At 49.5% G+C, this 13,969-nt stretch overlaps 3 protein-coding genes across 3 annotated transcripts; 1 reads left to right on the forward strand and 2 right to left on the reverse strand.

Annotated features, from left to right (window-relative positions):
• Positions 1-3,529: 3,529 nt before the first annotated feature.
• Positions 3,530-3,948, forward strand: ColSpa_11304 (dolichol-phosphate mannosyltransferase subunit 3; the record flags this gene model as incomplete). Its single annotated transcript, XM_049277516.1, has 3 exons — positions 3,530-3,568; positions 3,646-3,714; positions 3,781-3,948. 3 exons carry the CDS (start codon positions 3,530-3,532, stop codon positions 3,946-3,948), a joined length of 276 nt encoding a protein of 91 aa, XP_049133473.1.
• A 1,243-nt stretch (positions 3,949-5,191) lies between these two features.
• ColSpa_11305 (uncharacterized protein) lies at positions 5,192-6,146 on the reverse strand (the record flags this gene model as incomplete). Its single annotated transcript, XM_049277517.1, has 2 exons — positions 5,192-6,009; positions 6,044-6,146. 2 exons carry the CDS (start codon positions 6,144-6,146, stop codon positions 5,192-5,194), a joined length of 921 nt encoding a protein of 306 aa, XP_049133474.1.
• Positions 6,147-7,263: 1,117 nt separating this feature from the next.
• Positions 7,264-9,002, reverse strand: ColSpa_11306 (averantin hydroxylase; the record flags this gene model as incomplete). Its single annotated transcript, XM_049277518.1, has 4 exons — positions 7,264-7,423; positions 7,484-8,252; positions 8,318-8,831; positions 8,898-9,002. The coding sequence occupies 4 exons, from the start codon at positions 9,000-9,002 to the stop codon at positions 7,264-7,266; spliced, it is 1,548 nt and encodes a 515-aa protein (XP_049133475.1).
• Positions 9,003-13,969: the final 4,967 nt, after the last annotated feature.

The raw sequence follows: 13,969 nt of genomic DNA on the forward strand, positions 1-13,969 counted from the left end.
CGTGCGGGCACGGTGCTGGCCATTCGACCGAGATTATGACCGCCCTTCTGCATAGAGTTGCTACCCAAGACTCATTCTAAAAAATTCTCTCACGAGTCAGTTTGTCTAGACGGGTCCTGGCTTCTCCATGTCAGTGACTTGGAAAGCCCAACCACCCCTTTTGGCGGTCGCATTGTGCTACTTGCCATCAAGTCGCTATGTGGAATCCATAATTTGAGAAATCACGAAGTGCACCAGCGTTGCTACCATTGAGCTGCTTCTAAGTGATGCAGACTTCATCGGTTGAGTGTCGTCAGGCTATTTGCGCCAATTGCCATCCGCATAGCTTACGTGGTCTCCAGGTGTGTAAACGAATTTAAAGTAGTGACATCGACTGAATTTCTAGTGATATATACATATTTAGAATCAAGATATGAAAATGTTTAAAAAATGTTTCTCAACTGTTTGCGCAATCGGCTCAAGCTGAAGGCGGAATGCTAACGCATCGTAATAGAACCATATGGACAACAGCATGCTTGTATGCGCCTATTGCAGGCCACAACTGCTTCGTTAACTAGTGGGCAGTTGATACCCGAAATTCAAGCGACCGCACACCCCAAAAGCCTTAGGTTTGCACTAAGATTCGATTGCCGTGTTACCGAATGCTCGCTACTTATTGCCGTCGCAAGTAGACTGCGAAAGCGTGTGTCGAAACCTTCCACCAATTGTGTCACAGACCATTTGTCTGGTCGCTGCCAGGATAGGCAGGTCAACCAAGGGGTTTGCAACGCAGTGAATGAGGGGAAGTCGCCATACGCATGCAATGGTTCAGCGCTTATTCCAGACAAGCCTTCGGGTCACTCTATCACAAGCATGCAGCAGCTGCTGTAACCCCTCTCCGGAGAAAGCAGGGAGGGGAAACAGATTAATTGATCGTTACTCAAAAATGGCCCGAGTCTTGCAAAGATTGAGCTATATATCTGTTGGCACGGCCCTTCGCTTGTGAGATATTTCTTATTCCCAGGTCATCTGGTACTCGTCTACAGCCATCAACAACATGCACTACTTTAGCGCCATTGTTGGCCTAGTGCTCTTGTGGAAAACTGCGTATGCTGCGTTTGGGCTCGTTGAGTCGAACTCAACATACAAAGTTGATACCAATGGTGGTCTCATATTCGAAGTGAATCGGTGCGTGGAGCCCACAGAAGGGCTCTAAAGTCCTTGCCGCCTATCTGACGAGCGGCAGCGATACTGATGAGGATGCAGGTCAAATGGTGATATCGTAAGCCTACTTTATAATGGCGTTCAATACCAGGGGATGACAAAGATGTCACAGATCAACTCCGGCTTGGGCTCTTCCACTGTTACAGCCGAAACGGTGAGCGGATTTGTCAAAATCGCCGTAAAGGCCGGGTCACAACCCCTCACGCACTACTACGTGGCAAAACCGGATGACCCAACCATCTACATGGCGACTCACATCACTGGTGAAATTGCCCCCGGTGAATTACGCTGGCTTGCCCGACTTCAACGCAAGCATGTGCCGACTGGAGTGCACGGCGATGTTGCCAATCTCGATGGTTGCGAGGCTTTCGAGGGCAAAGACACGTTCAAGTGTGCGGATGGCACCACAAGGTGCAAGATGTACACGTCGGATCGATTCATCGATGATAAGGTGCATGGTGTGACAGGTGATGTGAGTAAATATCAGAACATTGGAGGCTGATGACCTAGCTGACCACATCTTTATAGGGTGTAGGCGTCTGGATGATTATGCCTGGCAATGCATACGAGCATTCCGCCGGCGGTCCCTTCATGAGAGACATTAACTCTCAGAGCACAGGGGACCAGGAGCTGTACTGGTACATGAATAGTGGCCATGTCAGAACGGAGCCTTGGCGGTTCGGCCTCCTAGGTCCATACGCTATGCGATTCACGTAAGAATCACCGAACCGTACTCTCACAGGCTTGCTGACAGACGGGGAAGAACCGGCTCACAGCCATTGGCCAGTCTCGACACGACTTTCTTCGGCTCCTTGGACATAGACGGATATGTACCGGAAAGCGGGCGAGGGAGTGTTTCCGGCACCACAAGCGGCGTTGTGGGCGAAGTCGAAACTGTGCTTCACTGGTTCAACAAAGATGCCCAGTACTGGACCAAGGCATCCGACGGAAAGTTTACCTCTCCACCCATGAAACCGGGAACATATACGATGAAGATGTACCGCGACGAGTTTCCCGTCGCTAACAGCACCGTTACCATTACTGCCGGTGGCAATGTTACTCAGGACATCATATCAAGCGAATCTAAGCCGTCGGTCATATGGCGTATCGGCGAGTTTGACGGACAACCATTCGAACTGAAGAACGGCGACAAGATTACGCGGATGCATCCTTCTGATGTTCGCATGGCATCTTGGGGAGGCGAGTATACGGTAGGAACATCCCAGGCGAAAGACTTCCCAATGGCTTTGTTCTCCAAAATTGGAGGGAACGCTAGCGTCAAGTTTGATCTGGCAGCCGATCAACTGGAGGCGGTAACTCTGCGCGTGGGCACTACTCTATCTTTTAAGGGTGGGCGGCCGAACGTAAGGATAAACAATTGGCAAGCGCCTGATCCCGGTGCTCCGGTAAGTTTAGCAATCTGAAAGTGACCAACGCAATTACTAAGTAGACTATAAGACTCTGATCGATTCACGTGGAGTAACTCGAGGGGCCTACCGTGGGTTTGGTGACGTATATACATGGGACGTACCGACAACTGAGCTGAAGCAAGGGCCAAACACTCTCACTCTGGGTGTTTTTGGAACTGGTGATAAGGAGTTCCTGAGCGCAAACTATATCATTGACGCTGTCGAGCTGCAGGGCAAAGCGGGAAATGGCAGCCCGAAGAACAGCACGTCATCGGACCGTCCTCGACATCGGCGGCACCTTGTATTTTAAAGTCACATGATAAAGTCGCCAAATAGATATATTGTGGCTTAAAATAATCCTTTATCCTAGGGTGAGGGCTGTGATTCTTGCTCATGCGAAAACCCATGGCAGATCTGGTGTTTGGACAATCGTTCATTGATCCTCTTGACACCATCATGAGGACCGCTTTCTAAATGATACGCCAAAGCTTCACGATGCGCTACAAACCCAAAACCAATGAATCGGGTTGGTCGATAAGAACTGCCATCATTGGCGGAATAGTCGCAGCTACCAATCTGGAAGAGTTGCAGATTGACATAACCGGGAGCATGAGATCGGAGCTGGCAAAAACGGGGCCGAAGCGCGTCCGATAAAGTGCTCCGGGTGGGCCCAGCGCGTAAACTGGGGGGATGCATGGGATCACCGGGGGTCCGAGCACGGCTTAGTCATTCAAGCTCCACCACGAATTTTGGACAGCTTCGCGACTCCTTTTCACCATCTGGCTCTAACCAAGGGACAGCGTCGCGACCGTCACCAGCTTTCCAGTCACTCCTTTCAACCACGATCGCTTTCCGACAACGACCCAGCACACAAATTTCCTCCTAACTCATCTCGACGACCCGAAATAACAGCAACCATGACCCGCGCCCAGCAGACCATCTCCCTCGCGCTTCTCGTGAGCTCTGTACGACCCCTCCCTCCCTGGCCCGCGATGCCACCTCTCCAAGAATCCATGCTGACCAGCATCTACAGCTTTACCTCGCGCTTTACCTCCAGCTCATTCCCATCCCTGCTAAGATCCAAACCGAGATCGTCCCTGTTGTAGGTTTTTCCTTCTGCCTCGCCAACCCTTGCGGCCACCCTTACTAACCTTGCGCGCGTTCGTAGCTACCCTTCTGGGTCCTCATCTCCTTCGGATCGTACCTCCTCGCCCGTCTCGGATACAACGTCATGACCTTTAACGATGTGCCCGAGGCGCACAAGGAGCTGATGGCGGAGATTGATGAGGCCGTTGTTGACCTGCGGAAGCTTGGCGTCGATGTTGATTACGACTAAACGAAGTGAATGGAAATTGCGATTCGGTACCACGGTCAATAGGGCGACGTTTGGGGGAGTTCAAGGGGAAAGTCCCGGCAAAATATTTGGCTTAGTGAAATTGACGCTTGACGTCCGTTCAAGGCTATTACAAAGCGCTTCTGGGAACCTCGTGTGTACCGACATGACTGTGCCGTGGGCTCCCTGTCACCTATACGTCTTCAAAATCCTTGGGTTTTACGTAAAGTTCGGGAAAGACTGAGACCATCACTCTATGTCACTACTTTCTAAGATATAGACTGCACATTGGCTGTTTCGTAAGTCGGCTGTCGATGCACCTCTTTCACGCCATTGCCGTGTCCCAAGAATCAATCTGGCTTGTTCTTCGTGTACGGCACCGAGCTTTTGAAGGTCCAGCACCCAAGAATCGATCTGGCTGTGGGTTCTTCCCATCCCACTGAAGTAACGCTCGTATTTGCGGCGAGGGCCTCGCTCCAGCAATGTTTGAAGTAGTACTGTGAGAGTCACATTGTGAAAAAGGCGCTCTTTTGGAATGCAACACATGATTACTGGAAACGAAGTGTACGTTGTCCTTACATGCTGGAACTTGACTACTCTTGGTGGCAGTAACGCGACAAGCTTGAAAGCAAATCGATAACCGAGCAAGCTTGAGTCGACGGTTTTAGCTACTGCAAGATCGATGGATGAATAGGCGAAGGTAAGCGCTGGGTGAGGCCGGAGGACAAGTAATGAAACAACAAGACCGCAAGACGACAATTATGTGCTCCTATGTTACGGAGTGTCAAGTTGTTTGGAGAAGGAAGACACAATCGACCGTATTCCCAGAGACGTTTGGCGAAGCCGCCGGCGTTCTCTCATTCAACCACGGTCGACGGTCATCATGTAACTGAGTAGAAAGGCATCCTTGTTATCTTCCTATTTTTCCGCTGTAATTATAGCATAAGCCATTTGGGAGGTACTTAACTTTTTGAGCCCAACGCATATGGAAAGCCAATGCCTACTACAACAGGGCTTGTTCTCTAACGCGGCTGTTATTTTGGAGGTGATTTACGTACCGCCTTGCGCTGATGAGTATGCCTTATGCCTTTTATTACATCATCATCACAAAGTGTAAGGCTAGCAATACGCTGTGTTAAGATCGAATTTGGTTAATCGAAAATATGCAACTAATTTTCGATATTGCTAAGTCGATTAGCTCCCACTGGGAAAATACTAACATACACCATCAACGGAGCCTTCGCTTCTATTTCCAAGTCGATTTGAGCATATGGAACCAAGCTTCAGTATCCGCACGAAGCACAGCTACGCGTTCCTGGTTATGCCATGCCCACATTCCGATAGCTACAGCACTAGACCCTAAGATCCATGGCATCACTATCCGCAAAGTCTTCTTTCCCATGGCCTTCAGAAACATGTTTTGCTTGGCCCTAACTCTCGCAACATGCTCTTTTCTCTTGTTGACTTGCGGGAACGGCACGTCAGGTACAGACTTGCCAAGAAATGCGCAAAGAGGTTCCCATCCCTCTTTCACATCGAAATTCAGTAGTCTGTCCTTGGAGACCGCGGCCCGAATCTCAGCGTAGTGGCGACGATATCTGTCCCTTGCCTTGGAACGCATATCGCTGACGTTGCGCGCCTCGTAATACCCCTTCATGATCTTGCGGATTGTCAAGCCCCCCTTCAAGCCCATTAAGCGGCCGAAGACTTCGATGATCAGGTCTGCACGCCAGCCCCATGTTGTACCGAAGATGGCCTCCTCCATGCTGGCATACCAAGTCTCGATGTCGCGCTCTACCAGAATAACTTTTGCGTCGGGGTACGCATCAATCAGCGGAAGCGCGAAGAAGGAACCCATGTCCGTGATGCCTTCGCACTGCCCAAAGACCCGGTCCCAATCCGACTGCCCAAACGGCTTTCCATCGTACGTTGGTAGGGTGGGATAGAACGCGTCACATGCCTGTGAGAAAACCTCCCAGTCCTTGGGATTGCTGATGGCTTGGATGCCGTGGTGTACATTCTTGTAGCCGAGGATGGTAAGAGCCTGTGTAATAGAGGCGGAACCTAGGTCGGCAATCGTCAGTCCTGGAAAACAAACAAGACGTGGAGAATCTGAACTTGCCAGTTCTCGTCATCCCAAGGGAGAGAACCTTTGGGGAAAGATCGCCATCTTTTCGTTCCGTCTCTGTGGTTTGCGCCATGACTAAGTATTTAGTGGCCGTTTTCCGCCAAGAGCTTTAGTGCGTGAAGAGGTGGTTGTGAGTACGTGGTCCAACATCTAGCTATGAGTCCCTCAAAGACTGGCCATGTTTTAAACGCAGTATTGGTGGTAAGGAACCAAAGCAGTGGACGCATAATTCTTTCTCGGTTACAACCACTCGCAGTGTATTCTTCTCACACGTGTTGACAATGCTCAATCGAGCGGATTTTTATTGGTTACTATAGCTTTCTCTTGGAACAACACAACAGTTAAATTCCCTGCAGGAAACTAGAGGGTAACATCGATAGTCTGAATGCCGCAAGTGGAGTTCGGGTTCCACCTGTGATAGTGATGTTACGGTTGACTGAGTCGCGGCTATTCACTTCTCCAACCTACAGGACCCTCTATATTAAACAAGCTTTGGATCCCATGGCTACAGATGCCAACTGCCGGTTTTTGAGGCAGCGTAATCAGGGGTAGACGTGACGGTATGTGCCGGTATCTCCTGGACAAGCTGCCAGCCCACGTGCTGACCTGACACCTCCATCCTGAACAAAGTCCTACGCTATGGCTGCCGTTGAGCCCCTGACTCGGCACAAGCATGGCCCCACGGGCGGTTGCTCCACTCACGTCTCCAGACAACACGTACGCCATAACGTGGAGTGACCAGAAACAGTAACAAGAGATGTTGCGATCGACTTGTCCTGATCTTGGTGGTCGATATTATAGGATCAGCGGTGCAGTAGGTAGTGCCTGGATAGGTCTGGCTCAGTAGGCCCAACCCACAAGCAATCGACGCTCGCTTCCTTCTGATACTCTTCGCGTAATGTAGGCCAATCTAATGTACTCTCGGTTTCGCTTGTCGCAAACCTCGTGTTAAGGTAGACGCAGGACGCAAAAGCCATAACGCGATCGTTTGGGGCAGAACTCGCTCATAGCGTCTAAATCTTGTGACTGATGTATTCGAGATCGTATCATAATGTCCCTGCTACCCTTAAAGCTGCTACCTAACCAAGTATCTGAGGACTCTTAGTACCAAAGACGCCCCAGGAAAATGGATGAGACACGGAGATTCTAATTTTCATGTACATGAAAATGACCGCTTTTGCACGAGCCTACTAAACGAACCTAGGTCGGAGTTGAATCATCAATGGAATCTTCTCCCATACCAAATAGGTCCCTTGCTTGTTCCACCAATCCAGCTCAGGCTCACTGAGTTCGAGGTCGAAGTGCCACATGATCTTAGCCATCGTCAAACGCATCTCAGCATATGCCATCCTGCACGCCATATGTATTAGTTCAATGGATTAGAACAGTATCAAAGGCTAGAGAACCTACGCTCTTCCAATGCAGACTCTTTGGCCCATTGAAAATGGTTGGGTGGCTGCTTTGTCATCGTTGGCGAACTCAGAGTCAGGGGACAGATCCAGCCATCGCTCGGGATGGAACTCTCGGGCGCGTTTGAAGTTGAGCTCTGATGTACCAGCGGAAAGCTGGTTGACGGCGACGGCCATGCCACCTTTCACCCATTTGCCGTCGATTATTTCGCCACTGCCTGGGACAAAGCGAGGGAGGGAGCCCGGAGTAGGCGGATACATGCGCATACCCTCGTCGAGACAAGCGTTGAGGTATTTGCACTGAGCTGTACCTTGCATCGATATCTCATCGCTTGACTGAAATCTTTCTCGGATCTCCTTCTTGAGCTTTTCAAGCTTGTCTGGGTTTCGAAGCAGGAGATAAGTGAGGCCCGACATACCGCCTGCGGATGTGCCGCTTCCGGCGACGATAAAGTTGCTAGCCAGCATTACTAATTCGACTTTGGATAGCTTCTCAACCGCTTCGTTTTCATTCTCGAGGATGAAAGACATGAAGTCTTTGCCTGGATTCTCAGCCTTGATACGCCTCTCAAGCTTAGCTTCTGTCAAGGCGATATGGTTCTTGCGCGACTCAGTCACGTATCTTGGGGTGAGCAGATTCAGTAGCGGAAAGAAGCCGTACCAGACAGCGAGCTGGAACCAGACAATTGCTTTTGCTCTGTCAAGAATTACCTTGATCCAGGGTTGATCTGCGTTGTCCAAGAAGCCAGCTGGCTCGCCAAAAGCCAAATCTTGATGGAATCGGTCAGCATATGTCAATTTCAGCGTAAACTCGGAAAGTGTAGAGCGTGTTTACCAGATACGATATCGAAGGCGACCAGATTATACCAAGTTGTCATGTCCACGGGGCCCTGCTTGGACTTCTCTTTCAGAATCCTGATAAGATTGCTCGAGTGAGTCTGGAGATAATGTTCTTGCTCTCTCAGTGCTTTTTCCGAGAACGCTGGATTGATTGCTCGTCGCAGTCGCAAATGCTGGTCTTGTGTTTCCGTCATTAAGCTCAGGCGCCCACCAATACTGGGCGGTGCGATGCCGCGCCCATCGAGGGCTTTTGGGAACTCAGGTTTTCGTTGACCATAAATCTTCTTCCATGCGGTCGATGTTGTGTATGACAGCTCGTCAGGCGCGATGCGCACAACTGGACCGTATTCATCGTGGAGTTCGCGTATACGCCAGCTGATCCGTCCTTTGAGGTTGGTGTGGTGCCACGGAATCCGGGAGATTGCCCACAGTTTCGGGCCTGGGTAGTTGCGGAGGGGATGAAAATACAGGTTGTAGATGATTTTGACTAATACGATGTATCCAACAAACTAATATCGATTGTTAGTTTGCTGTCTAGGACTCCGCCAATATCATTGTTCTTGACCGTTACCTACCGCGAGACCGAGACCTTTTATAACATTCAGGGTGTTGAAAGCGGGCAGATGATCCAGAAAAGCTTTGAGCTTCTCTTGATTTTGATTCTCGTACAAATAGTTCATTTTTGTCAACAAACGGTCCATCGCGCAGGAAATGAGCCTGTGAGCTCCGTCAGAAATGTTTATGCTCTCCAGATGAAAATGGAGGTGAGCCGAGAGTGCGGGATGAGGTTCTTTCAGTATTCGAGAATTGATGCAACAGTGCAGGAAAACTCCTGCTGTGAGCTCATTCGGCCCAATCGAAAGAATCCCCATTTCTTGGACCACATGTGGTTTTAGAAATGGTCGTCAACCATGTTGGCCAGTCAGCAAGTCTGTAGAACGGCACGTGGGATGAACATTCCAGGTTCGTTGCGAAACTAGTACGATAGACCCCATATGAACAGGATGAGCCTGCATCGGCTCAGTTAGATGGGTCGACTCAACACCCTAGCATTATTTGTGCCCCGCGATGAAATGGCCCTGTTCCCCAGCATTAGGAACTCCAATCTCGTAAAGATCCGAACAAGCTTTCGACTGAGTCGCACAGACCCACTAGGGGGTGACACTAGGTGTGGATATGTTGTTCCGCAGAGCCGGCCACAGACTTGCCCTGTCTTGCATCAAGGAGCCCAGTGCTGCATAATGAAGAAGATCATTGAGGATGCTTGGCGATAGATAAGTATCATAAACAGTATACAATTGCAGCTACCTGGCCGGCTATATACCGATCTGAAAAGCCAGGCTATCAAAGATACCTTGACAATCATAGTGCCATCAACCCTGTGATTCTCTTGCAACGCTTAGCTTCATTGTCGTGGCTAGATGCCCGGCGCAACGCATTGCCCCCACTAAGCTCATTCAGAGCTGGCGGAATGGAGTTGCGAATGCGAACATAGAAGGAAGTGCATGCATTTGAAAAGGGTTTTTATATAGTCTAATCATACAAGATTTACTTCGCCTAGGCATACTTCCGACTAAGTTCACCTTTTACAACGAAGAGGATGAGTATACCTGAAGGATGGAAGATACGAGCCGCCTGTTTCGTGTAGTTAGCTTGGTGAAAAAGGACTTGAGTCTCTCGCAGGCCTATCCTGAGAGGTTAGGCTTTCGTTTCAAGCAGTGCTCCAGTCGCAGAATGCAAACTTGGTAGATCAGGCACCATACCTTCGTAGATTTAGCTAGGAAACGTAAAACTTCAAGAAGAGTCCCCTTCAACAACAAATCATACTATCAGACATCTTTCACGCGCTCTAGAGTACATCCAAGATTCTAGAAGCCAAATATACATTACTCCAGCTGCCAAGAGTATCTCATGATCTACAGTAGTCTCGTATGACAGCCACAACCCGTGCTCTGTCTCGTTCAGAAAAGAAAACCTCAGCGTGGTCCTTTTCCGGCAACCAGATGACGTCAATGCCTGATTTGGGCGAACGATGAGTGAGAGAATCCAAGACTTGGACAGGCCCTTCTGGTAGCTCGACATGATCCTGTTGACCTAGGTCGCCTCGCAGGCGTGCGGAACACTCTTGCCAAGGTCCGTCGGCCAGATACCTGGCGACAGCACGCGTATTTACGATTAAATCCAGCTCAGCCAGGCACACAGTAATCCGCCTTGCTGTTTTCCGCTCATCACTTGCGGAGTCTGACACTTTGCCGTACCCGATTAGCTCGTCGGCCCAGATGGCATTTTCCCTCCAAAAGAAGTACCTGCCGAGGCAATGCGCAACTCCTGGGTCTGTGGCTGCGAAATACCATAATACCCATTCGTTGGCAGTCTTTGGCCGGCGTCTTGTGAAATTGTAGGCAACGTCAGGCAGGTGCAGCATAATGCTTACCGGATCAACAAGAACTGCGCGGGGGATCCTCGCTCGCAATTCTGGGCATCGCATTGGGTGAGTCGATAAGATAGAACCGTACGAGTGAGAAATGAGTGTGAACTCTGACCACGCATGCCGATCCAGTATCTCTTCGAAGTGTCGAAGAAAAATCTCTTTGCCAAGCGGCGGCTCAGTCAATCGGAAGCAAACGGGCAGAATCTCCAGTGCAATGACGCCAGTCTGACCCTCACCAGTTCCTCCAGCGACCTCTGTAAGGAAGCGGATGTAGGGCCCTAGACCGACCCCTATGCCATGGAAAAAGACCACAGGAAGGCCGGTGGAACGATGAGGACGATGCCAGTAGCTTAAACTTCCTGCCTTTGAACGATTCTTGGCAAAAACTTGTTGCATACGCGGAGGAAAGACCGGCCTGGCTCGTGACTGTGCGTAGTACTCAAATCCCTGAAGGAGAAAGAAAACGTGTGTTACGTGGTCCAGAAGGGCCACGATAGCATACCACCAGACCGTGCGAAATTTCTGGTCTACAGAATCGACTGTGAGCCGTAGGCACTTGGCCAGACCGCGGCCCGGTTCAAACGCAAAACCTAGACCACGTTCTAAACGAGAAATGTACTCGTTCACCTCCTCGTCGTAATCTGCTTCGTCACTTAGAACCGAGTTACTGCCTTCTGTTTCTTCGTGAATGTCGAAGAAAGCCCACAGCAGGAATTCCCGAACGTTGTCTCGGCGTATGTCGGACAACTCGGCTCCCAAAAACCACATACGAAGGTAGTACTCATAGTTCTGAACTGTGTCCATGCATCGTTCGAAGAGGGCCCGACGTTCAGCTGAAGAAGCAGGGGGCGGGTGCTTGGCAGGTTCCTTGAGGCGCTTGGTGTAGGGCAACCAAATAAATAGAACGTAAACGATTTCGATGCACATGGAACCTATAATAACGCGAGTGACGATAGCCCATCGAGCAGGCGACTGGCTCCAGCTCGCACCGAGGTAGCAAGCCGCAAGTGCTAACGCATAGGAAACGATCGGGTTCTGAAGTAAGAAGATGCAGGCGCGAACGAGTATGACAAATACATATCGGCGGAATATGCGAAAGAGCATTTTAGTCGGCACCACGATTTGTTGCTCACAATCATATGGGTAGGCGCGATTTGCGTTGTGAACGACTATGAGGTAAAAGATTATGCTATATCAAAGCTCTGTTGACTTGGTTGCGTTGCCTTTTATGGCCGAACGAGTAGCGGAGTCGCCAACACCATGGCTGTGACAAGAAACAATGGACACAAGCACTTTGATGTTGAATCTTACCAATACAGTACCCTCCTAGCCCATGTTAGTGGGCTTCATGTGAATTGTTGAGGTTGTCTGGATCTAGAGGTCCCAGAAGAGGAGAACTATGTGAAAAAGATGACGAAATGATTTGCCGGCACTCAAGGGGGATGCTCTTCTTCTTGCCCAGCCATAATGGAGTAACTCCATGAACAGAAAAGAGCAAGTAAGAAATATTGTGAGCAAACACGCACACGCGAACTGCATGTGACATTCGGGCCTAGCTCCGGCCATAATTGACTGGGTGCTTTGTTGAGCGTGGTTGAAATGTGGTACCCGGACCGTAGAATTCGAGCCTAATTGACCCGGAGTCTGATCAACCGCGACTTCACTTCATCACCCCTCGAGGCCGAACCGCATCTAGATTCCCAACGATTACTGTTTCTGAAGTTGGACGCACGGTGCTCCGGCTGTCAACACGTTTTGCCTCGGCTCCTTTTTACCAAAATTCCGCTACAGCGGAGCAGCCTTATCTCCAGATGACTTTTGAACGAATAGGTATGCCTGACTTGATCTATGACTACCAAGTGACGTGATCATGCAACTCAACGCTGGATCACGCATTTTTTTGCTGAATTCCCAGATCTTGTTGCTGTGACTAAATGGCTGACTACTACCAAACACACAGAGTTTTACATGCAGTATATTGGGGCTAATGTGTTGTGACTTCGTCTTTCCATACTCAACCTCTCTCCTACCGTCCCACTTACTTCGCCAAACTACACCGACTGCTCCATGAACCTCTTTTTTACCAAATGGGACAATTTCCACATGTATTTTGCATCTCAATCGGTACACGATTAACTGCTATTTATCGTTATTTTCTTTCACTTGCTATCATAAATGACACCATCATTCTCATTCATGTCACGGTATCTTTTCGTGATTCTAAAGCTTCCGATGTTTCCGGCAGCTCCTTCCGAAGCCGTATATACCGAAATCCAGCTAGAAGACCTAGATCCTGCCTTTTGTTACTATTGGCTGTAGGCTGGAGAGTTGTGGTTACCACACAGCCCGGACCCTCGGGCTGATCAAAACCCTTCCATGTGGCTGCCCGTGATCGTTAGATACAGCAGTTACTGGGAGAGCCATTTGAACTCTTTCTCCGATTTATCCCTTGGGACCTCATAAGCAGTAAGCCTGTCAGACGAACTAGCATCGCAGGCGAAGGGTCTTCCGCCACCTTCACTACAGCAAGGACAGGAAGCAAAAGCACCGCAATTGTATCTGTATCTGAAGACCGCAAATGATTGGTGATGTTGGATTGATGCTGATGAGAGCAATATGAATATGGCGGTTAGGACCTTACTTGCTGGGCTTAATCAGTCCCCTCTTGTTGCGACCCAGGTTCGGTTGACGACTAGCATATCCTTAGGTTCACCAGCATACTATGTAAGGTTTCCTAATATCGGGGCTAAAGTCCAAACCATCCCTTCATTGCAAAGACCCGATGTCTAACGAATCTCCTCACATCCATCTATGCTAAAGGATCGGCGATATAATTCCCTCCAATGTGTCTTGATCGATACCATCAAAACCTGCTGCCCCCAATTTAAGAAACAACTTTTAGTTGCTTTGGTGCATTCATTTCTTCTAGACTCAGAGACTCATTGAGCGCAGAAACGTGGACCTTCCATGTTTCAAAGATGTCTATGGCCGGGTTCAACTGATACAAAAAAGAATACAACCATTCGTATATTATCACTAACGAGGCTTTGTCTTTCATCGCTAGACTGTTGTTCTAGCAGGACGACGCTGCCGCAAAATTGTAGTTATGCATCGCCAGTATGCAGCACTGCTGTCACGAGTGGGTTCGCTAACAAAATCAAGTTGGTAGACGCCACACTGCGATATGCGATGTGGACAGTAGCGTTGGATAGTATC

This window comes from Colletotrichum spaethianum (genome assembly GCF_022836535.1).
Source record: "Colletotrichum spaethianum MAFF 239500 DNA, contig45, whole genome shotgun sequence".
In the NCBI taxonomy this organism is placed as follows: Eukaryota; Fungi; Ascomycota; class Sordariomycetes; order Glomerellales; family Glomerellaceae; genus Colletotrichum; species Colletotrichum spaethianum.